We start from the raw sequence: 23,395 nt of genomic DNA, 5'->3' as shown, positions 1-23,395 counted from the left end.
TATTTCTTGATGATTGCATTAAAGAGATATTTCCCACAATTTCCTAACAAATTTCCTAATGTTCTCCAAACCTAAGTTAACTTCTCTGGTTAGTCAGTGTGAATGTGCACCACTGTATCTACCTATCTAGTATCCGAATGGGGATTGTTTGATACTTAAAATGAATTACAGGTTCCCTTTGGTGGTCCATCCTTTTGCCTTATGCCATCATTTTTTGAAAATTGCCTTCTTGAGTTTTCAACTTCACAAACATGAGATGTGTCATAAAAAATACCATTGATTCCAGTTTATAGCATTTATATAACATAATTGATTACAACCTTCTTGTTGTCCTTCCTTCCTTATTTTTATTGCTGCATTAATTCAATAAAACAACTCTTATTTTATTATGAGTCCTAAGTTTTTCTGATAGGCATTTTGTGGACACATTGCTAAAAGGTTTTTTTTGAAGTCCAGCAATATAATGTCTACAAATATATGACAGTTCCTTTTGTAGTGTTCCTCAGAATATTTATCCTAATCTATTAGATAAACATTTATTGTTCCTGGTCAAGGTTACTGCACTCTTCTTCTTCCACAGTAATAATTTGCATATAACTTCATTATCACACCACAATAATTTTAACTGGTTCGTATAAATTGACATCCTGTGATACTTTGATTTAACACATTCAAGAGACCCGAGTAACAGCAGATGACTGTAGCTCTTCATTGGGTGAGTAAATTACATCTGAGTCCCCCCCCCCCCCCTTACCATCCAATTTGAGCCAATTTGTGTGTTGGCTCCAGTGCAATACATTTTTTTTTAAAAAAAGAATTGTCATTAGCAATCATATTCCCTCTATCTTTAATTCTAGTGTGATAAATACAGACTGCAAAACTGTGGATTGTCAAAACTAATTAACTATGAAAAATTAGCATGCAATATGATACTTTATGGGTGTATTTTAATTTTGTGCCTGAAATACATTGCAAACAGCTGCATTCTGCCTTAGGCGAAATGGAAATGTTCAAAGAAATAGACATGTCCATTTTGTTTTCTCTCTCATAGAATTGTTTTAAATCTCATGTTCCTTCTACTATAGCCATGCAGAATTTTGCACCCCCGTCATTTTCTTGATTTATATTAAACTGAAACAGCATTTTAATGCATCTATTCAATTCACTAAATTAAAAGTTATAACTGTGGAAGGAACTATGTTATATTTTTTAACTCTTTGTTAAAAACGAAGAGCCTGTTAAAGTTAAGGAGTACGTTAATTTGACTCTTGAAGATCACATTGGAAAATATAAAGTGGTAACTTTAACACACTACTATAAAAGTTTTTGGATATACAAAGAATCAAAGCTTACTTTCACTCAATTGTTCAAACACTAACTGAACAGATTTGTCTATCAGTTTCAATTTCTATCATTTTCATGAAGAAAAATCATATTCACTCCACACTGAAAATGAAGAAATTTGCATTTTTGGTCCATTATTATCAACTCAGTATCAGCAGAAGCTTTCAATTAGCATATTAGGAATGTGGCTCGATGCGACCATATGGGTCAATTGATACATCTACACTGTAGAATTCATGTAGTTTGGCACCAGTTTAACTGACATTCATCAATGCTATGAAATCATGGGAACTGTAGTTTTACAAATTTTGGTCTTCTCTGTCAAAGAGTGCTAATATTCAGCAAAATGATACGGCTACCACAGCATTGATCCATAGCAGTTAAAGTGATGCCAAATGACATTAATTCTACGATGTAGATGCATACTTTGTCAGGAACATCACCTATAAATTGTATCTGCATGAATCACAAACTCCAGATCAGGCACTCCTGGTCATCCAGATGACATCCAAGGACAACTGGCTCCTATCATAGGATAATACAAGCTAATCCAACTTTATCCTGTAATACCAGAAACTGAGGACATCTGCTGAACTTCCCCAAAGCTCTGGAACAATCTTGCCCAGGGTTTGTGTGAACACCTGAGCCAATTCTAATTTGGAACCAGTGCACATACCTTTTGCAATTTTTGTGGCTGCAGAAGCAGAAGTTTGCAAAAAAACCCCCAAAAACTTGGCCATTGCTGGGAACTTTTGCTGAGGTCAGCAAAGGAACCCACATAGCTGGAGGTAGGAGGGGGATTACTATGACCTTTCCTCCTTTTTCTGTGTTGTATGGTTACCTTTGCTGACATCCAGCAACTAGATGGTCTGGATGCTGCTCTCACCACTACTATAGTTTATGAGTGGAGAAATATAAACACATCAGCAGAATCCGAGGCTAGTCCAAAACAGCACCCTTCAGACTTGATACTGATTTTGGTGCCTGTGTAGATACTGAAAAGCAAATAACTTCGGTGTACTGGTTTGTTTTACAGAATACGTTTGTAATTCTCCGAAGTGTGCAAAAGGAGAAACGACCAAAGTAACAACAGAAATATACCCACAGACAGGAATTTTAAATTTGCTGTCTCCAGAACTCCTCACTACTGACTCATTTTTCTGTATTAATTGAACGGACAGTGCAAAAAGAAGAAGATATGGCAGCTTCGGAAAGCAAGGTAACATATTTATTTATTATTTATTTATTTACTTTATTTGTATTTCTTTTAGGATCAGACAAAAAGTATCTTCTTATTTCTAAAAGAAGTGTTTCTCAAAAGTAATCCTTCTCCATTTAGGGCTCATTTTCACCAGGCAAGTAAATATGACCCAAAGCAGCCACACATCTGGCACATTTTTGTTGTTCAGGCAGTCCATGAGTGCTATGTGACCTTCTAGGGTGGCCAACATCTGGCTTCCTTTGTGTCATTGCTCTTATTAAACAGACTGAAGACCTTGGTACACTCCTTCTAGACCTGAGACATTGTCTTCTTCTATTGAGCGTACAGCTTAGGAATGTACATGGAGAGATGAGGGGGGAAGGGGACACCCGCCTAGCCAGCCAGATCAGCCGAATCAACCCTGGTAATCAATGGGGTGACAGATGTCGCAGCCAGATCGCCCAATCAACTGGTTGTTCTTAATCTCATTGCCTGCATACCTTGAGGCTGGAACACGCTGACACTTCTTGTAGTTTTTTTAATCCTTGTTTTTAGCCAACATGTATTTTAAGCAGCTTTTACTGTTTGCAAATTTTATCCATGGGATAGTCTTAATTCTCATTACCTGTATTACTTGCATGCTACAGGATAATAAGGGTCTCTGGACCATAATAAAATTTATCACATTAAACAGACATCCACCTGTTTAGTAGGAGTGGTAGTGCTGGTGACCTGAGCATGATCCATCTCCTTCCCTGTGTTGATGGGTGCAGGAAAAGAGTGACAGCACCAATGTCTAGTCTTGAGAATAAAACAGGCCAAATTAGATGCAATCCCACTGCCCAGACTGCCCTGAAATTGTGGTGTACTCCAGTTTCCAGAATTATCCTGTGACTTTGTTGATTGCAGGAAAAACTTGGTTTAAAGCAAAAGCAAATACAAACAAACAAATAAACAAAAGCCCTGGGATATTAATGTAAGTTGCTGGGGTAAGCCATCCTTCCACCTGGGTTTTTTTTTCTTTGCCAGAATAGGCAAACTCTTATTCTCCTTGAAATTCTTCAACTCCAAATCTTTCTTCTTGATAATCTAATTGTTCCACAACCAGAGCCAGGTAAGTGGGTAAAGCAAGAGTTCCAGTTTGTTACTGTTAATGGGGCTATTGTTTGTGTTGTATGATAAAATATATTGTTGAAAATTTATCCCTATGTAATTTTTTGCTGAGTTTCATTCAATCATAAGTAAATAAAGAACCATAGTAGAAAGTGACAGTCTGAACAGAGGATTTTCTTCTATGTATAGACACTCAGCCTTTCCATAGTTGGGGTCAGAAGAAAGGGAGGGAGGAAGGAAGGAAGGAAGGGAGAAGGAAGGGAAGGAGGGAGGGAGGAAGGGAGGAAAGTACCACATTCAGACTCACCCTATATTTGAGAAGAATAAAGGGATTGAGAGCAGAGGGCCACCTCCATCTCATCAGCCTACTGCCAAAGCTACTTTTTGTTCCCAAATATGAGGGAATTGCTGCGTTTCTGCAAAGTTTTTAGCCACCTAAGATCATTCTGGGCCCAAGAGATGCTTTAAAGGAAAAAAGAAATGGCATTTACTTCTGGTTTCAGATAGGCTTCCTTTGAACCTATTTTGGAACAATTATAAAAATTAAAGCAACATTTTTTTGACTCATTGAAGAAATGTGTTGTATGCAAGTCATAGCTTATCCGTTTAAGATGTAAGAGCAAACTGTGGTTTTATGTGAAAATGAAGTCATAGAGAGTGTGCAGTGAAGACAGAGGAGGAAATGTACAATACTGAATCTTGCACGATATTGCAAGGTTGTCTTCATGTGTCATGTGAAGCAGAATCAGTAATTATGCTAATAATTTTTGTTATGCTTTAGTTTCCATAGTTTAGTTTCCATGGCTGGAGGCCACAATATATATTCTAGTGTGCTGTTTCCTGACCCACTGGTATGTGATTTACATTTTCCCCATTTTGTTTTGTGTCTGGTTTTTGCAGAAAAATGTCCGTCTCCCTGAAGAGCTCTCAGAAGGTGAACAAAAAGCTACTGCTTCTCGAAAGGAGGAAATAAAGAAGAAGATAAAGGAGGAGATAAAGAAAGTCCTGACCAAAGATGGCATTCTATTTGATGAGGTAGAATTCCCTCAATGTGTCTGTTTCAAAGAGAACACAATGTTCTGAATCATGTTGTGGACTTGCATTCTCACTTATGTCTGTGGAAATTAGAAGTTGTCCATTCCATATCCATAGTGAAGGGGCTGCTGCTACATTACTAAGTAGGGGAGCCAGGAAAGTGACTGATGTGCACCAGTCCCATGGTGCATTGGAACATCAGCAGAGGAGCTCTAATAAACATAAGGATCTTATTGTCTGTGTTTTGTTGTACATCATCACAATTCACAATCAGGGCTTCTTAGTGACTCTGCTACTTAGCTAAGTATATTTAAAATATATGATAGAAGATTACAGCCAATATACATCAGAATAAAAGACAACCTTTATATCAGGTGTTCTATTGCTCCTAAAGTAGTGATTAATTTAATATTTTAACAGTTGTTTATCCTGTTTCCTAAAAGTAACTAGTGGGTCGAACCTTCACTTTTTATCAGTCTTCCTAGTGATATGTCCCAGTTTTGGAAACAGAGGTGCAAGGTCCCCTGGCCATCTTTCTCCCACTGTTAGATCTTTTTCATGCATTGTTATTACCAACAAAGAAATAATCTATTACAGAAAATTTGTTGTATCTAGGTAAAAAGTAAGTGGGAGGACCGACTCTACCCGCAGTTTTTAAATGTATTTCCTGAATATTCCATTTTTAAATATTAATTTTACTTTCCTCTACAATATTAACTGTGCCCCTTTATTCCTTTTATTATACAATTCAAAGTTCAAATCTCCTCTAATAATTACATCCCCTACTGCCTGCAATTCTATTTTTTTTAGTTTTGATAATGAATCTTATCTGATTCCGGTTGGGGATGTAAACACTAATTAATGAGTGGGTTGTTGTAGGTTTTTTCAGGCTATATGGCCATGTTCTAGAAGCATTATCTCCTGACATTTCACTTGCATCTATGGCAAGCATAGAATCATAGAATCATAGAATCAAAGAGTTGGAAGATACCTCATGGGCCATCCAGTCCAACCCCCTGCCAAGAAGCAGGAATATTGCATTCAAATCACCCCTGACAAATGGCCATCCAGCCTCTGTTTAAAAGCTTCCAAAGAAGGAGCCTCCACCACACTCTGGGGCAGAGAGTTCCACTGCTGAACGGCTCTCACAGTCAGGAAGTTCTTCCTCATGTTCAGATGGAATCTCCTCTCTTGTAGTTTGAAGCCATTGTTCCGCGTCCTAGTCTCCAAGGAAGCAGAAAACAAGCTTGCTCCCTCCTCCCTGTGGCTTCCTCTCACATATTTATACATGGCTATCATATCTCCTCTCAGCCTTCTCTTCTTCAGGCTAAACATGCCCAGTTCCCTAAGCCGCTCCTCATAGGGCTTGTTCTCCAGACCCTTGATCATTTTAGTTGCCCTCCTCTGGACACATTCCAGCTTGTCAATATCTCTCTTGAATTGTGGTGCCCAGAATTGGACACAATATTCCAGATGTGGTCTAACCAAAGCAGAATAGAGGGGTAGCATTACTTCCTTAGATCTAGACACTATGCTCCTATTGATGCAGGCCAAAATCCCATTGGCTTTTTTTGCCGCCACATCACATTGTTGGCTCATGTTTAACTTGTTGTCCATGAGGACTTCAAGATCTTTTTCACATGTACTGCTCTCGAGCCAGGCGTCACCCATTCTGTATCTTTGCATTTCATTTTTTCTGCCAAAGTGGAGTATCTTGAATTTGTCACTGTTGAACTTCATTTTGTTAGTTTTGGCCCATCTCTCTAATCTGTCAAGATCGTTTTGAATTCTGCTCCTGTCCTCTGGACTATTGGCTATCCCTCCCAATTTGGTGTCTGCAAACTTCTAGCCCTTCATCTAAGTCATCTAGGCCTTCTAGCCCTTCATCTAAGTCAGGCATGGGGAACCTTCGGCCCTCCAGGTGTGGTGGACTTCAACTCCCACAATTCCTTGAGGCCAAGGTAAGCCTTTGGGGTGAATGCCGAGCCTCAAGGAATTGTGGGAGTTGAAGTCCACCACACCTGGAGGGCCGAAGGTTCCTGACCCCTGATCTAAGTCATTAATAAAGATGTTGAACAGGACCGGGCCCAGAACGGAACCCTGCGGCACTCCACTTGTCACTTCTTTCCAAGATGAAGAGGAAGCATTAGTGAGCACTCTCTGTGTTCGTCCACTTAACCAATTACAGATCCACCTCACCGTAGTTTTGCCTAGCCCACATTGGACTAGTTTCCTTGCCAGAAGGTCATGGGGGACCTTGTCGAAGGCCTTACTGAAATCCAGGTACGCTACATCCACGGCATTCCCCGCATCTACCCAGCTTGTAGCTCTATCGAAGAAAGAGATCAGATTAGTCTGGCATGACTTGTTTTTGATAAACCCATGTTGACTATTAGCGATGACTGCGTTTGTTTCTAAGTGTTTGCAGACCGCTTCCTTAACAATATTTTCCAGAATCTTGCCCAGTATCGATGTGAGGCTGACCGGACGGTAGTTGTTTGGGTCATCCTTTTTTCCCTTCTTGAAGATTGGGACCACATTGGCCCTCCTCCAATCTGCTGGAACTTCTCCCGTTCTCCAAGAACTCTCAAAGATGGTTCCGAAATGACTTCCGCTAGTTCCTTCAATACTCTGGGGTGTAGTTGATCTGGCCCTGGGGACTTGAACTCATTAAGAGCAGCCAGGTATTCCTGGACGACTTCTTTCCCAATTTGGGGTTGGGTGTCCTCCAATCCCTCATCCACTCCATCTTGCTGAGGTTGAAGACTCTCTTTTTGTGAGAAGACCGAGGCAAAGAAGGCATTAAGTAGTTCTGCCTTTTTCCTCACTACCTCTGAGGATGCTTGCCATAGATTCAGGCAAAACATCAGGAGAGAATGCTTCTAGAACATGGCCATATAGCCCGAAAAAACCTACAACAACCCAGTGATCCTGGCCATGAAAGCCTTTGACAATACACTAATTAATGAGACTACAATTATTTAATTTCCCTCTTACCGTTACAAACCTCCCATCAATGTTGGTTATCATTGTTTCTAATTCGAAATCCAGATCATCTTTTATTACAATGGCTATCCCATTTATTTGATCCCCTAGATTCAAACTGTAATCCCCAATTGTTAAAGTTTAACCATTTAGTTCTCTCTTTTAATAGGTCTCCTGCAAAAATGCGATCTGTGTTCAATTTTCCATTAAGAGTCTACATAGCCTATGCCTTTTAAATGATGACTCCAGACCATTAAGATTAACTGACATAATGTTTAGTTCACCCATATACCTTTAATTGATTGGTTTTTGAACTCTTCATGATATCAATTCTTCTTATATTGAAGTTGTGCTCAACTGTTCCCTCCCTTCCCCTCTGTTGTTAATTCCCCTTACTACGTGTGAGAGGAATGGCTAAGAAGATACTTCTTGCCACCTTCTAGACCAGTGGTTCTTAACCTGTGGGTCCCCAGGTATTTTAGCCTACAACTACCAGAAATCCCAGCCAGTTTACCAGTTGTTAGAATTTCTGGGAGCTGAAGGTCAAAATTTCTGGGGACCCACAGGTTGAGAACCATTGTTCTAGACCATATCCCTGGGGATGTGCTATCCCTACCTTTTCTGCTGTATTCGTTTTAGTGCACTGATGCAGATTATATATCACAGGCCTGGGACATCCCTTTTCATTAAACAGTTGTGAACTATTGCTAGTAGTTATTTTCATTAAACAGTGATTTACTGGGTCCAACAACCCTAATTACTCCTTGATCTTAAGGTTTATTTATGATTATTTGTTAATGTCACTGGTCTCCTTCTTCTCTGTTTTCTGCCTTATATATTCATTGTGAATCTTTCCATTGACTGCACAGTTATAGATGTTTGATGCCCACTAGACTGCTTTGGAAACATCCTATGGAACCTTGGAATGCTTGTTTCAGAAGTATATTGACTTCTCTTCCAGACAATTCTAGTACTGTAGTTTAAATCTGTCAAGTTGTCAACAAGTTTGACAAAAGAATGTTCCACAGATTGGAAATCTCAATATGCACTCCAATCCCAAAGAAAAGATACACCGGTGCGATTGCAGGATGATTGCATTAATTTCCCATGCAAGTAAAGTAATGCTTAAAAGTATCTGATGTCCAAACTGGGTTCAGCAAATGAAAAGGTATTAGAATGATGTTAGAATATAGCTTCCATAATTCCAAACTGTTAAGTGTGCTAGCTATGTCTATGGGTTAGTTTAACTATAAGTATCTGGAGCATTACACTTTCTTCACATCTGCCAGAGACAAAAGAGAAATTTCTCACTATGTCCCTTTTTTTATATAAATTAGGCTAAAATCCCCAATATTGCCATCTTAGGATCAGGAGGCGGCCTCCGGGCCATGATTGCACTCTATGGCACACTAGCACAACTAAAGAAATGCGGCCTCTTGGATTGTGTCATGTACTTATGTGGAGTGTCAGGTTCTACCTGGTAAGTACATACTAACTCTTAATATGAATACCAATGTTACAATGGCATATGCCAAAAGCAGTCTTTATATTTGTCTCCTGTTATATTTGTCACTGCCAGCATCAGATTTTCTCATTTACCATTAATATTCATATAACTGCACACTTCCAATGACAAATAGTGAGATAACCATTCTTGGCAAAAGCACTAGTCAAAAGTATCATGGGAAAAAAAGGCTAATTCAAGTACTGTGATACCTAAAGATCATAGTGCTTAAACTGACCAATTTTAGGCTCAATTAAAAAATGAGAAAAAGAACCAAGACAGCTTCTTGAAAAATACAACACATTATCTATTTTAAAGCAAAATAAAAAAAATGTATATGAAAATGCAGAAAGCATTTTTGCTTTCTCTCAAATTTATTTCAAGTTTTTCAATTCTATTTGTGATTATATTTCAAAGTTTGGTTAAGTCCTTAGCAGAAGTGAAAAAAACAAAAACAAATAAAATCCTTAAATATTGGTTTTTGGCAAGTTAAACCATTCTCAGCATAGAAAACACTGCTGCAACTATGTATTCTTGTTAGAAAAATATCATAAAAAGGTATAGCAATAATCACAAACATGCCCGAATGTCAAGAGATTCAAAACCTGATTGTTTAAGACCTGAGCACTTCAAAGTTTTTCTTTCCCTTCACCATTTATATAAAAAAAGATGGACTAAACTGAAAATTTCACCCATTCTTAGTGTGGATTAATCCCCAATTCTGTACTTTTTATTTTTAGCATATATGGAGCAGTCTTCAACTAGCAAATTTTTTCAAGCTTTTATGAAATTGGAGACAAGGATTTCTCTGCTTAGCTAAGAAAATCTAAGAGGGAGCCTTGGACAAAGTGCATTCTTAGCCTCAGAAAAGGCAAAAGCAAATCCCTATGAACAAATCTTGCCATGAAAACCAAATGATAGGTCCACCTTAGAGGTATCAGAAACTGGAAACACAACACCGACCTGGAGAGTAACTTTAACAAGTTTATTTCAGCATAGGCTTTCTTGCATACAATTGATTTATGAAATGGAAAATGGCCACAACATCTCTCCTTTCTTTTTATAAGTGTTAAAAATCATAATGTATTAAAAATTGTAAAATGTATTTATTTATTTACAGTATTTATATTCCACCTTTCTCAAATTCTAGTGAGATAACTAGATCATATGTGGGAAGAGACTCAATGCAGTAACATAATAAGCTTTTTCTCTGTATCACATGCATACATTACGGGATAAGGCTGAAGTTACTAGAGTTGACTCATACCCAGTGTGCTGAGCAAAATGGTTTCTATGTGTTTATTATCAGTAAACACTGAGCTGAACTGAAAGTGAAATAGTAGTCTTTAATCCCAGTTTTCAGATTCCATGTTCTCAGAACCTGAAATCAGTTACGAATGGGTGAGATTTGTTTTTCACTTTTATAATTTCAGTTTTTCAATTTTCCAGAATTTTGAAATATTTCCATGAAGAGGATGGAAAGAATTTGAGATTTAAACCCCTTGAGCATTGGAGAAAAGGAAACTGATCAATCTATTTGATATAGCCCATCCATCCACAATGAGAATGATTAATAATCCTGAACTATTAAAAGCCTAGCTGAATACCGAGTCTTTTTTTTGGCAAGAAATTTGGGTTGTCGTTTCTTTCTTTTAAAAACAAAACAAAAGCCTTCTCTTTTTTATAATCTTTATGTACGAATTAAAACTTCATCACATGGGTTTTCATGTACTAGAATGCTTGCAGCACAGTTCATCTATGGATCCCCATGCTGCCCATCACATGACAAGCAGGGCTAAGTAGATTAACTGTGCCACAAGCCACCTAGGATGCTTTGCCCAGAACACAGGAGGCTTCCTGTGTTCTGCAGGTAGCAATGGGGCCAGCATGGGGGGAAACTGTGTGACAACACTTCTCCACGTGAGATGGGAAAGCGTAATTGCAGGAAAGGCAGGGTGTGGAGTGACGGGATTGCCCCAATGCCTGTGGATTCACTACGGGAGCTGGCAAATCTGTGCCCCGCCATCATCAATCTGATGAGGTTCCTACTCTTAATCTTTTCCATCTTCTGAACTACTACATCTGGTAAATTTAGTTGTTTGGGTCTCCAACTCCCAGAAGCCCTAGCCAACTTGTCCAATGGTCAGGAATTCTGGGAACTGAAGTCCAAAACATCTGGGGGGGGGGGAAGTTGTGCAGGTCTGATCTAGATAAAATTCTGAACAGCTGTATCCAATAAATTTAGATTTGGCACATGAGAGAAATTATCTTTCTTTTAAAAAAAAACCAAAACAAAACCCCAACAATTCACTGATTTGTGCATGGATGGAAAGAATTTGAGTTTTAATAAATCTGTATATAAAAAGTGAAATTGATAGATTTTCCATCCCCATTCTGTCTCATATTAAGATTTTGGCTGAACCCCCTTGTCCTTTCTCACTGTTTTGTCCTTTTTCATTAAAGGTGCATGTCAGCTCTCTACAAAAACGAAGACTGGGCAAAAAATATTGAGGACTTTGCAACACTTCCACGTAAAATCTTCACCTCAAATTCTTGGGAATTAACAAAGGCAATAGACGCTTTAAGGGAGTGTGTGGAAGATGAATGCTATTCACTAACTGATTTCTGGGCCTATTTTGTTGTGTATATGATGCTGAAAGAGGTAAGTTGAACCTTTGTTTAAAAATATGAAGTTAAAGGACACAAAAGCTGAATTTGAATGTAAAGCAGATTTCCAATTAATAAAAAGATCCCACACAAGGATGCCTCAGAAAGTTCTATTATAACTTCCAGTTCATCTGATGACATGCTTCCAAATCCAGACTACAGAAATATTTTTACTAGGCCAATTAAGCATTCTTGAGAAATGTATAAGTTTTCAGATTTCTAGATCCCTCAATATACTCAGGATTTTGAAAGGGAGAGTGATGGGAGAGGTTGATTTGATATTGAAATCTACACTGGCCCCTAAATCCAAAATGGATCAGAAGTTGCTTTTGGAAGTTCACATGACATCCAGGGATTTCAAGTCTTTAATGCAGGGTAAATCAAGGTGAACTGGATTTCCTTGTATTAAAGAATGTTGGGGGACGCTCTGAAGTTTTGCTGAAATATCCTGAATATTGACAGACTTTAGGCAGAATGTAGGCAACAGATTGGTTTGCCAGGAGCTTTCCCAGAGCTTTGGGGTGACACCTGTAGGCAAGGCAAGGTCATGGTCTAGTCTAGTGCATTGCTATTCTGGTCTGGTTGTCCATCAACTGGCTAGTATGGATAAGCCCACAGTCAGAGCTGAAAGATGAAATGGAAGAAAGAGAAGTGCAAGCATTAGAATCATAGAGTTAGAAGAGACCTCGTGGGCTGCCCAGTCCAATCCCCTGCCAAGAAGAAAGAAAATAACACCCATTAGATTATCATTAGACTGTACCAGGTGGAGGGAGGATTTCAGGTACATCCAGCACCTACAAAAAAATGTGGTGCACTTCTGATTCTAAGACACAACCTGTTTTTAGAGATGTTTATAGGGGGAGGGAGTGTGTCTTAGAATCAAAGAAATACAGTAATTATTCTGTGTTCCTTATGCATAATCACTGTGGAAATGAGAACCAATATACAGTATTTTGTGGTGATGAAACTGCATAATTTCAGGATAAATGTGGCAGTTCTGAAAAAGAAAAACCAGTTGTGAAGGGTATTTTTTTTTCATGGGCTTGATCAGTGATCCTCAACCTGTGAGTCCCCAGGTGTTTTGGGCTACAAGTCCCAGAAATCCCAGCCAGTTTACGAGCTGTTAGGATTTCTGTGAGCTGAAAGCAAAAACATGTGGGGACTCACAGGTTGAGAACCAGTGGGCTAGACAAACCCTATGGGCCAGAAGTAGGGTATTTCTATACTAAAGCATTCCTGGTTGAGCAAAGTAAGGATAAATGAAATCGGCATATTCCTTTTCAGCTTCACGAAAGTACACTGTCTGACCAACAAAAAGCTTGTGAGAATGGGAAAAATCCTTATCCTATCTATGCTGCAGTGGACAAACACACCTACTACGAAGAACACAAAGCATGTAAGTCTGTAATGAAATCATATGAATCCAAAATCTGCACTGGCTACCAGTTTTTTTCAGGTTGAATTAAAAATTGCCAGTCTAATGTATTAGGCTTTATAATTGCCTTCCTTCTCCAGAACATGTCCTCTTTGTCAGAGCTAAAATTTATGTCCATGCAGATTTTTCAAATGTTCCAAATGTTAGGTTTGTAATACTTGGTATTAGTAAGTCTTACCAAATAATCTATTAAATCATTGTTATTTAAATGCCACAAAGGTTTGGAATATTTCTAGTAGAATATGGACCCTTCCACACAGCCATATAACCCAAAATACCAAGACAGAAAATCCCACAATATCTGCTTTGAACTGGGTTATCTGAGTCTACACTGCCATACATTCCAGTTCAAAGCAGATAATTTGGGATTTTATTCAGCTGTGTGAAAGGCGCCTGAGTCTAATAGAAAGTGAGAGTCAAAAATGTGTCCTTTTTTGCTTTTTCAAAGTCTAGTAACCCTATTTAATCATTTTGAATTGCAGAACTATCCAACACAAGACAAGCATAATAGCAAAGATCAGTGGAGATCATTAGACTAGAAATTCTATTTATCTTACTGAATTTTTAAAAAGGTTTCTCTTGTATGAGAGAATTGGCTGGTAGAAGTTCCTGCAATCTTCTTTATTCATTGGTTTCTTGGGATTTCAGTCATTATTAGGGATTTACTTATTTGTTTTAAATCATTATTGTTTCCGCACAGGCAGCTGGTTTGAATTTACACCACATGAAGTAGGAGTTCTTAGCAGACATGACCATCCAGGCAATGGAGCATACATTGCCACCGAAAATTTTGGGAGCAAATTTAATAAAGGAAAAATGGTTGAAAAAAAGAAAGAAAGAAATATTTCATTCCTTCAAGGTACAGCATCCAAACTTCGTTTTGCTAAAGACAGTCATTCTTGGAATGTCAAATTCTATGCAAGATACATGCCCTCGTGAGAATCTTAAAGGCAGAATGTTTGAAACACAGGTTGGTTTGAGACAGAGAAGAAGTCTGTGCTGACCCGGGTTTAAAAAAAACCCAGGTTGGGGCGGCCCTCTGTCTCCACACTGCCCTAAAAGCAGTGTGGGGACAGTACTTTTGGTGCTGAGTACTTTTGATGCTGAGTGTCTAGATGCACTCCCAGAACTTTCCGGGAGAACACTCAGACATCCAGCTGTAACCCCCGCCCCAAAATTCCTTACCTGGCTGACATTAACTTGGTGCTTGAGTCTTCCTGTTGCATAGAAATGACGTGCCAGGGGCAGAGTGAAGAGGACAATTAAGTTATTTTCTTTTTAAGGGGTTTTAAGTGGTTTTGGGGAGGAGGTTACAGCCCTCTGGATTTTCCAGGCCCATAAAACCAGAGATGACTGTGCAAACTGACCCCTAGGTAGTCCACATAGGGCCCATACTGGATTAGACTCAGGTCTTTCAGGAAGACCTGGGTCAAATCCAGTACCTAATTAATTTGGAACAAAGCAGGGTTTTCCTGCTTTGTCCCAAATTAATTTGCTTTTACCAGAGGCATCATTTGGACACCTCCAGTAAAAGCATGCAAGTTCACATGTTTTGGATCCTCTTTGGATGGGCCCACAGTTACATTGACTCGAATTATTGATATATGTTGGGGTGCATGCATGTTGGCGTGCATCTATCCTGAAGAATTCCTGCAGTTTGGCACCCGTTTAACTTCTATGGATCATTGCTGTAGAATCCTGAGGTTTACAGTGAGACACCAGCACTCCTTGGCAGAGAAGGCTAAAGATCTTGAAAAGATAATCCCCCTGATTCCAAAGCATTGAGGCATGGTAGTTAGAGTGGTGTAAAACTGCATTTATTCAGTAGTGTAGGTGCACCCTACATCATTAATGTGTCTGCTGATTGGAAACAGCTCTTTAGTGATACAGATGGAATTTTTTTCCAACTAAAATACAGAACATCAGACATTTCAAATGAAAAGATCTAACCATGGTCATTAGGACCAAGATAGCTGAACTGATGTGTGCAATAATATTCATTGCAAAAGTCTGGCACAAGAAAAGGCTTCTTGTGTTGCTAGTTTCTTTGCATTGTCTTCTCCACTGTCCCAATGATAGCAACAGGTAAATTTAGTACCTTTTGCATGAAAAGAATACTGTGCTGGTATGGCTGTAACAGGAGCTCCCACTTTATTTGCTTTGTATTATATGTTTGCTTACAGTCCAAGGTTTCAAGGGTTTCTACAGATAGGTGGCTTCCTTTGGTTGCAGTGATAGGGCAAGTCACCTGTCCATCGTTGTTAAGTTTTGGTTCCGCCCCTTGCTCAGGGCAATTGGGAAGGGAAGGGAGCCATTTTTAGTTAGTCTCAGCAAGGAAAGCTATGTACAGGATGTGTGCAAGCTTCCCCTGTACAAAAGCTTCAACTTTTAAGAATCCCCAAAGCTTTGAAGACTTTCCGGGGGAGAACAGCCCTAAAGATCAAAGAACCCCAGCTGAAGAGACTACAGGCCTTGCTGGTAGGTCCACTCAGTGCTTTGAGATGCAGTTCAACCCGGTAGTGGTGCCCACATCAGTTAGGTTTAAGTTCACAGTCAGCCTGGGAGAAGTTAAAAAAAGGGATTTTACTTTAAAGTAAAGAAGAAGTTATTGAAGACAGTTGCCTGTCCTTCGTGGGTAAGATTAGGAAGGCACCAGTTGCTTAAAGCCTGGAAGCATTTGTTTAACCTTTTGAAGACAAGATAAGTTTCTGTTTGATTGTTCATTAATAAAAGACTTTGTTATACTTCACAAACCATCTAAAAGTCATTTGTGGTGGAAAACCTCTGAGAAATTCTCTTTGGGCCCCCTGGCTTCCCGCTGGGCAAAGGTTGAACGTCCTGTTTTAAAGACAATTCTTTACAGGCCCAGCGTGCGACAGAACAAATACTCTCTGCCACACTTATCTGTGGGCCTTTACTCTGCATGCACCTATTATATATAAACAGGCAGTCCCTAAATTCTGAGCAGCCAACTTATTAACTGATTGTTACAAAGAGGCCTCACTTCCTGCCATGAAAGCACTGGGACAAAGTGTGTCTGTATCTCTCCACCCCCTTTTCTCGTTCTTTCTATCAATATATCTTCAAACCTATTCTTCTTTATTCTTACCAACCCCCCACTTCCCTTTTCTTCCTATCCATATCTCTCCAACCCCCCTTCCACTTTTCTTCCTAGTGATCTCTCCAAACCCTTTCCCCCTTTTCTTCTTCTTATCAATATCTCCTTCATTCTTCCTGTTTCTCCCTTGGTTCAATGAGGAGCGGGCAGTGATAAAGCGAAGGAAGAGGGAATTAGAGTGCATGTGACATAGAAAGCGTAAGGAGTCAGACCAAACACGGTTGTGTGCCTATCCAAAGGCATACGCCATGGCAATAGATGCTGCAAAGAAAACCCCTGTTTGCGGCCAATATTGCGTCTGCAAGGAACCATCCAGCTGAGTTGTTTCTCAAGTGGTCAGAGGGTTGTTAAATCCTGTCTCTCAAGACAGGACCCTTGGCCATTTGACAACTCGCTGTAAAGCATTCGCTCTGATCTGCTTTGGCCTGGATACCATGTTAATGGTAGTCTTGGAAGATGTAACATGAGCACCTGCTTGTCTAGCTTTGATGGAGTCATCCCAATTGGTGCAGCTCAAGGATGTAGACAAGATCCTCAGGGAAGCAAGAGAAATCACATGTGTCCTGGACCACTGCCCATCCTGGCTGGTAAAGGAGGCCAGAAGGGGTGAAGGTGGTGGTTAGTGCCTCCTTACAGGAAGGCAAGATTCCGGCCAGCCTAATATAGGCTATAATAAAATCACTGTTGAAGAAACCATCACTGGACCCCACTCAATTGAACAACTTTCGGCCAGTTTTCAATATCCCCTTTTTGAGCAAAGTCTTGGAATGTGTGATGGACTTGCAACTTCAGGTGTTTATTCTGTGTTGGATGGGGTTGAAAACTTGTGCGCCAGCTGCACCTGTACCTTGGGAAGTCAGACTTGACTACGGTGGTCCATGCTCTTGTTACATCCTGTATAGATTACTTCAACATGCTGTACTTGGTGTTGCCCTTGAAGACTGTTCAGAAGCTACAATTGGCCCAATGGGCAGCAGCCAGGTTTATCACCGGAGCAGTATACAGAGAGAGGACATCCCACCTGTTGTGCTTGCTCCACTGGCTGCCAGTCTGCTATCGAGCACAATTCAAAGTGCTGGCTTTGGCTTATAAAGCCCTAAACAGTTCTGGCCCAGCTTACCTGTGTGAACGTATCTCCTGTTATGAACCACTTTGGAGATTAATATTAGGCATTTGACTAAAACAACACTATATACATGCACCTATATAGTGCATGGGGAGGCCCTGCTCTCGGTCCCTTCTTCTTCACAAGCGTGACTGGTGGGGACAAGGGACATGGCCTTCTCAGTGGTGGCCCCTTAACTATGGAACTCCCTTGAGAGTGACATTAGATCAGCCCCTTCCCTCCTGGCCTTCAGAAGGAAAGTAAAAACTTGGCTTTGGGATCAAGCTTTCAGAGAATAGTGCAGTGCAATAGCAGATTTGGAATATGTGTAATGACTACGGAACATCTTTGGAATAAGATTATGCATGGCATGATTTTATATTGAATGAAATGTTTAAAATATTTAAAATATTTAATATGTATTAATTTAAATTTATTTTTAATGTTATTGGAATTGTATGTGTTTTGAGGCATTGAATAATTGCCTATATGTAAGCCGTCTTGAGTCCCCTTCAGGGTAGAGAAAGGTGGGGCATAAATAGGGTAAATAGATAAATAAATAAATATCAACATATCTGATAAGAGAAAACCCCCACAGGATATTCTGACTACAAAAAGAATGGATATGTAATGTTGAGTCTTCTCCACTGTCCATCATTGTCACTAACTGTCACCTCATCCATGCCAAGAGTATGTCATATGATAAAGAAAATGTAGTCTTTTGCCAACACAAACAGGGCATCAGTTTTTAATATAGTTTCTTTCTTATTTTCAGGTTTGTGGGGAAGTGCTCTTGGAAGTGGAAAAAAAATTATGGAAATTGTAAAAGGTATTACTCTTTTTAGGATAGTCTAAGATTATTTGTTTGTTTTAAATTATTTTATTGCATAGTTTGAGATGAGTGATGAAGAGAGGGCAGATTTCTCTAGATCAGGGGTGTCAAATTCATTTTCACCAAGGAGCAAATCACCCTTATGGTTGCCTTCAAAGGGCCATTTGTAATAGCAAATCTGTATAAAAGTACCTATGTTGCACTGACATTGAAAGTCTCGTGGTCCACATAAAACAATGTGATGGGCTGGACTTGGCCCCAGGGTCTTGCATTTGATATGTGTGCTCTGTATGTATTTGCCATGAGTGTTGCAATGGATCTGTTTCTATGAAGTCTTGTGTTACAAGTAGATCTAGCAAGAGACACCACTGTTGTTGCTGCTGCTTTCATGTTAGTTTTGACTTAGGCTTTGCCATTTCTCTTCTGAGGTTAAGGGACTGTGATTTGCCCATGACCACCCAATGAGTTGTCCATAGTCATCCAGCACTGAGTGGGAATTCATGGGCTGGTCTCCTGGGCTTCTTTTTCAATACTAAACTGCTACACTACACTCTGCTGGCTCATGAGTATCATGCAATGTCAAGTGTTATCTATACAAGGAGGCATTGTGCATACATGACACGTTGGGATGTGCTCCACACAAGATTCCAAATGGTGATGTATAGAAATCACCAGAATGAGAACTCTGATTTTCTATTTGGTCTGAGATGACATTTATCTGATAGATGGGGAAAACAATTGTAAGAAACATTTTGATTAATAACTAGAGTATTCTGCGCTATCAATGCCACTTTTTGCTGATACATGAGAATTTTGCTTATTGTGAAAGCTAGACTGTTACCATGATTAAAAAAATAATGTATATACAAGAAAGTGGCAGTTTGGTTTCTCCTGTGATACAGTATCCCTATATCGTGAAAAGATGATATCAGTGGACACAACTGATAATTTTTGACTATGTAATTGGCCAATTAAGTGTGATATCTGGATATAACATGAAGACAAAATGCAATGCTATGTGTAATTTGCCTGTTTTTTTTGTAATTTGGAACTAAACCCTCACATTGAAGTTTGCATTTATTTTTAAGATGCTCTACAGAAATTTATAAAAGAAAAGATAGGAAGACATTTTACTTATTCTACCACAACTGTAGGTAAGTTATATGGTTAGGATATTTTATATATGTTTTGACTCTCTACCACACTTTTCTTTCTACTTTGATATAGAGCTGTGGAATATTCAGGCCACCATCAAAACTTGCTGAAAGTAACACTGAAAATCTATATAAATAAAAATGTAATGTTCATTTGTGGGATTAACATAACTAAAAACCCACTGGACAAATTGACACCAAATTTGGAGACACTACATGTATTAGGCCAACGAGATTTGAAAAGACCCCCCCCCCCCAAAACCCCATTACAATGCATGCGCAAACCCCATACACACACACAAACACACATATATACACAAACACATTGCACATATACAAGGACTGGGCCACAGCAACACATGGCAGGGGACAGCTAGTAATTTATATTTTTGTCCAATCAATATTTTGAAAAGTGCTTTCCCCCAAATATAAGGATTGAGGCGCTTTGGGTGTTTAGTGTGTGCATTTCTGCACTGACAATCATGTTTTATGAACAAATTTCCCATGTTTGTGTATATGTGTGTGTTTTAGCAAAATAAGTCCTGATACAGTACATAGCCCTCAAAAATCACACAGTTTTGAAAGGATTTCACATGGTGGTTAGAAAAAAATAGTAAAATATTTGTCCTGCCTGTTCTGGCTTTGACTGACTATTTCTGCATGATGGGTGATTAGACTGAATGGGCTTTGTGGTCTCTTCCAAATCCATGATTCTATGAATGAAATTTTAAAATATTTATTTGCATCTTTACCATCAGCCTTCAGTTATTATTGGCACATGGTCTGGTTGTGTCTAGAATGGTGGGATTGTCAGGTATTGCTGTTTTTACCTTTCCATTTACCAACATGCTGGGACAAGTGAAAGTAAAACAAAGTGGAGGAGCGTCACTGGAGGCCATATAGACCACACAGGCCAGGCTTTGGAGATAAAAATGCTTCCTGATATGAGGTAGCATAGAGGCTTTAAGAGTGACTTCTAGTTCAAAATGGAGTTCTGAGACAGCGTAGACAAGCTCTCAGTTATTAATGTTTCATGATCAATTAAGTGCTCTTGAAAAAGCTAAAGGCTTCGATAAAGTATCAGCAAGATAGAGAAAAGTAGATAACTTCACTAAAATCAAGGCTAACATTTTGGATGATTTTGCAGGTGATCTGAAAGTGATCAGAATGAATGAGGCAATGAAAAATAGCATTCAGACGAAAGCATACTCTCATGATGGTAGCATCACAAGTAAGTCAAACATATAGAGATTTTCTATCTCTTGTCTTTTGATGCCTGGGAATCTGCAGCAAGTATGGAAAGTATACAGTATTAGTCATGGACAAATTCAAACAGTGCTTTCTCTAGTTCCCTCTGACAGGGTGGCAGGAATAGAAGCAATATGGGCATTTATAGTTGGGTGTCTATCCAGAGGTATCAACTCAACCTGGTTGAAGAGGAACACCACACCTGAATATGTTCTGCCATATAGTCCAAAGTTTAGATGTCCTTTGTGTACGTGGGATTTCCCCCTGAACTAATTAATCTAGGATAATGATAGGTTTAGAAAAAGAGGAAGGGAACTGTTGGTTCAATCAGCCCTGTACATGTGTTGGGATTAGAGTGACTCAGAATCCCTGCAAAAATGAGCTTTGCAAACACCCCTCCTCACACAAACATTCATGACTCAGGAGTCTTTCCCAGCAACTGCCCCAACCCACCACACCAAATTTTAAATGCATTTACCTCTTATTCACCTCCTCACCCCACTCCACATGCTTTATAAGCTAAAGTGCTGACTTTAGCCTATAAAGCCCTAAACAGTTCTAGCCCAGTTTATCTGTCTCAATGTATCTCCCTCTATGAGCCGGCAAGGAGATTAAGATCTTCAGGGGAGGCCCTGCTCCTGATCCTGCCTCCTTGGAGTGGATGAGAGACAGGGCTTTCTCAGTGATGGCCCCTCAGCTATGCAATTCCCTCCTGAGTGGAAGTAGATCAGCCCCATCCCTTTAGGAAAAAGGCTAAGAACGTGGATGTTCAAACAAGCATTCAATTAGTAAACTATCAGTGAAATGAGAAAAGATGAAATAGTGCAATGACAAATTGGAACGGCCACGGACTACGATATTGGATTGTGTGATTTTAAATAATTGGTTTTAAGGTTTTATGATGTTTTAACGATTGTTTTAGTGCTTATATATTTATTATGTGTGTTTTTGGCATCTAATTGTGGCCTATATATGTAAGCCACCTTGAGTCCCCTACAGGGTTGAGAAGGCTGGGGTATAAATAAAGTAAATAAATAAGATAATGTTGGGTTACTCTTCTTATTTTGTCTCATTATCAAGATACTATGAAATGTGAGGAGCTTATACAGGTTTACAAGTACCTTGTTGAACTGCAGTTTCTTGCATTAGAGGATAAAACAACAGTGGAAAGAGAGGTTGTTGACATCATTAGAAACATTTTACAAAGTAAGTGAAATGTGAACATCTGATTGCATTTCCTCTATGAGTACTACATACCACCCTGATGATTACAATGTATTACAGGACACCAGGACTGCATTCTATATGACATCTCCACCTTGATTTATTAGGTTTTAATATTAATCACAAAGCAGAGAAGGGTGGCCTTTTGGGATTCTGTATGCGTTAGTTACTTGCTTGGAATATGCTACACTTTTAATGAACATTGTCACCATAACTGGGTCCTATGTTATCGTTATCAAGATACGATTAGTTGGATAAAATGTGGCCCATTGCTTTATCCTATGCAAATAGATCTGTGAAACAAAAATGATTCTGATTTATTCATTGTTAAGCTGAGCTGTTTACTGATTTGAGGGAAGAGCAATAAGAGGTCTCCTAACAACATATATACAGGTGCCATTCGTAGCTAGTTTGCCATAGGACTTTATCTACTATGATCAGACCTTTTAAAAGTTATCTTCTTCTGCAGCTTTTCACAGAATCCCTTGGGAAAAACGGCAAAATCTTGATGAACTTCAGTCCCAGCCATCACGGATAGTTAATCTTTCCAAGTTTGATAGGAGTTATAGTACAGGCCACTGAAAAAACTCAGGCTAGGAAAGGTCTTTTAAAAGGTGTTTTATTAATCTGCACTTTCAATGTTTTATAGTTTTCTAAGAGAACCCCATGAGTCTCTGTCTCGTGGCATAAATAAAGTTAGAAAAAACACAAAGAAGAACCCAAACCAGTCCTATTTCTAACATGTAATGCATCACAGTCTTACTTCATTTTGAAAATTCAAATTGATTCTTTGTTTGAGTCCCCTCAGGGAGAGAGGGTGGAATATAAGTAAAGTTCTATTATTTTATCTTATTTTATTATTTTTCATCTTTTCTTTATCTCTTTAATGAAGAATACAGGAGCAGTGAAAGTTATGAGCTTTTCAGAAAACTGGAAGAAACCTTGTTGTCTGGAGATGCAAAAACAAGAGAGGTAGCATTTATAAAGCTGTATGAATCTCTGGACAGAGATCTTGAAGGCAAGTGGGTTCTGACTACCTTTGCGGTTGGCCATTCTACTACAAACATGTATCAAAAGACAGTGGTTCTATGTCAAACTTCAGTCAAATAATGATATAAAAACTTGAAAATTTCTGCACTATGAACTTGCTGCAGAAAGTTAAAAGGTACTATGCCAGATTACAATCTAATAAGGATGCAAATAAGGTAAAGGTTAAGGTTTTCCCTGACATTGTGTCCAAATCTGGGTGGTGGTGGTGGTGCTCATCTCCATTTCTAAGCTGAAGAGCTGGTGTTGTCCATAGACACCTCCAAGGTCACATGGCAAGCATGACTGCATGGAGGGCCGTTACCTTCCTGCAGAAGCAGTGCCTATTGATCTACTCACATTTGCATGTTTTTGAACCGCTAGGTTGGCAGAAGCTGGGACTA

At 39.1% G+C, this 23,395-nt stretch overlaps 1 protein-coding gene across 1 annotated transcript in view; it reads left to right on the top strand.

The window, feature by feature from the left end:
* Nucleotides 1-2,542: 2,542 nt before the first annotated feature.
* Nucleotides 2,543-23,395, top strand: part of LOC132779609 (cytosolic phospholipase A2 gamma-like) — a 38,363-nt gene continuing 17,510 nt past the window's right edge. Inside the window, exons 1-7 of the mRNA XM_067470534.1 lie at nt 2,543-2,563; nt 4,559-4,693; nt 9,016-9,158; nt 11,646-11,844; nt 13,134-13,245; nt 13,985-14,143; nt 18,283-18,336. Of these exons, the coding sequence (XP_067326635.1) occupies nt 2,543-2,563; nt 4,559-4,693; nt 9,016-9,158; nt 11,646-11,844; nt 13,134-13,245; nt 13,985-14,143; nt 18,283-18,336 (823 nt within the window). The remainder of the gene's footprint in view (nt 2,564-4,558; nt 4,694-9,015; nt 9,159-11,645; nt 11,845-13,133; nt 13,246-13,984; nt 14,144-18,282; nt 18,337-23,395) is intronic.

This window comes from Anolis sagrei, chromosome 6 (genome assembly GCF_037176765.1).
Source record: "Anolis sagrei isolate rAnoSag1 chromosome 6, rAnoSag1.mat, whole genome shotgun sequence".
Classification (NCBI taxonomy): domain Eukaryota; kingdom Metazoa; phylum Chordata; class Lepidosauria; order Squamata; family Dactyloidae; genus Anolis; species Anolis sagrei.
The sequence above is the reverse complement of the archived record's forward strand: the minus strand, read 5'-3'. Positions and strand labels throughout refer to the sequence as shown.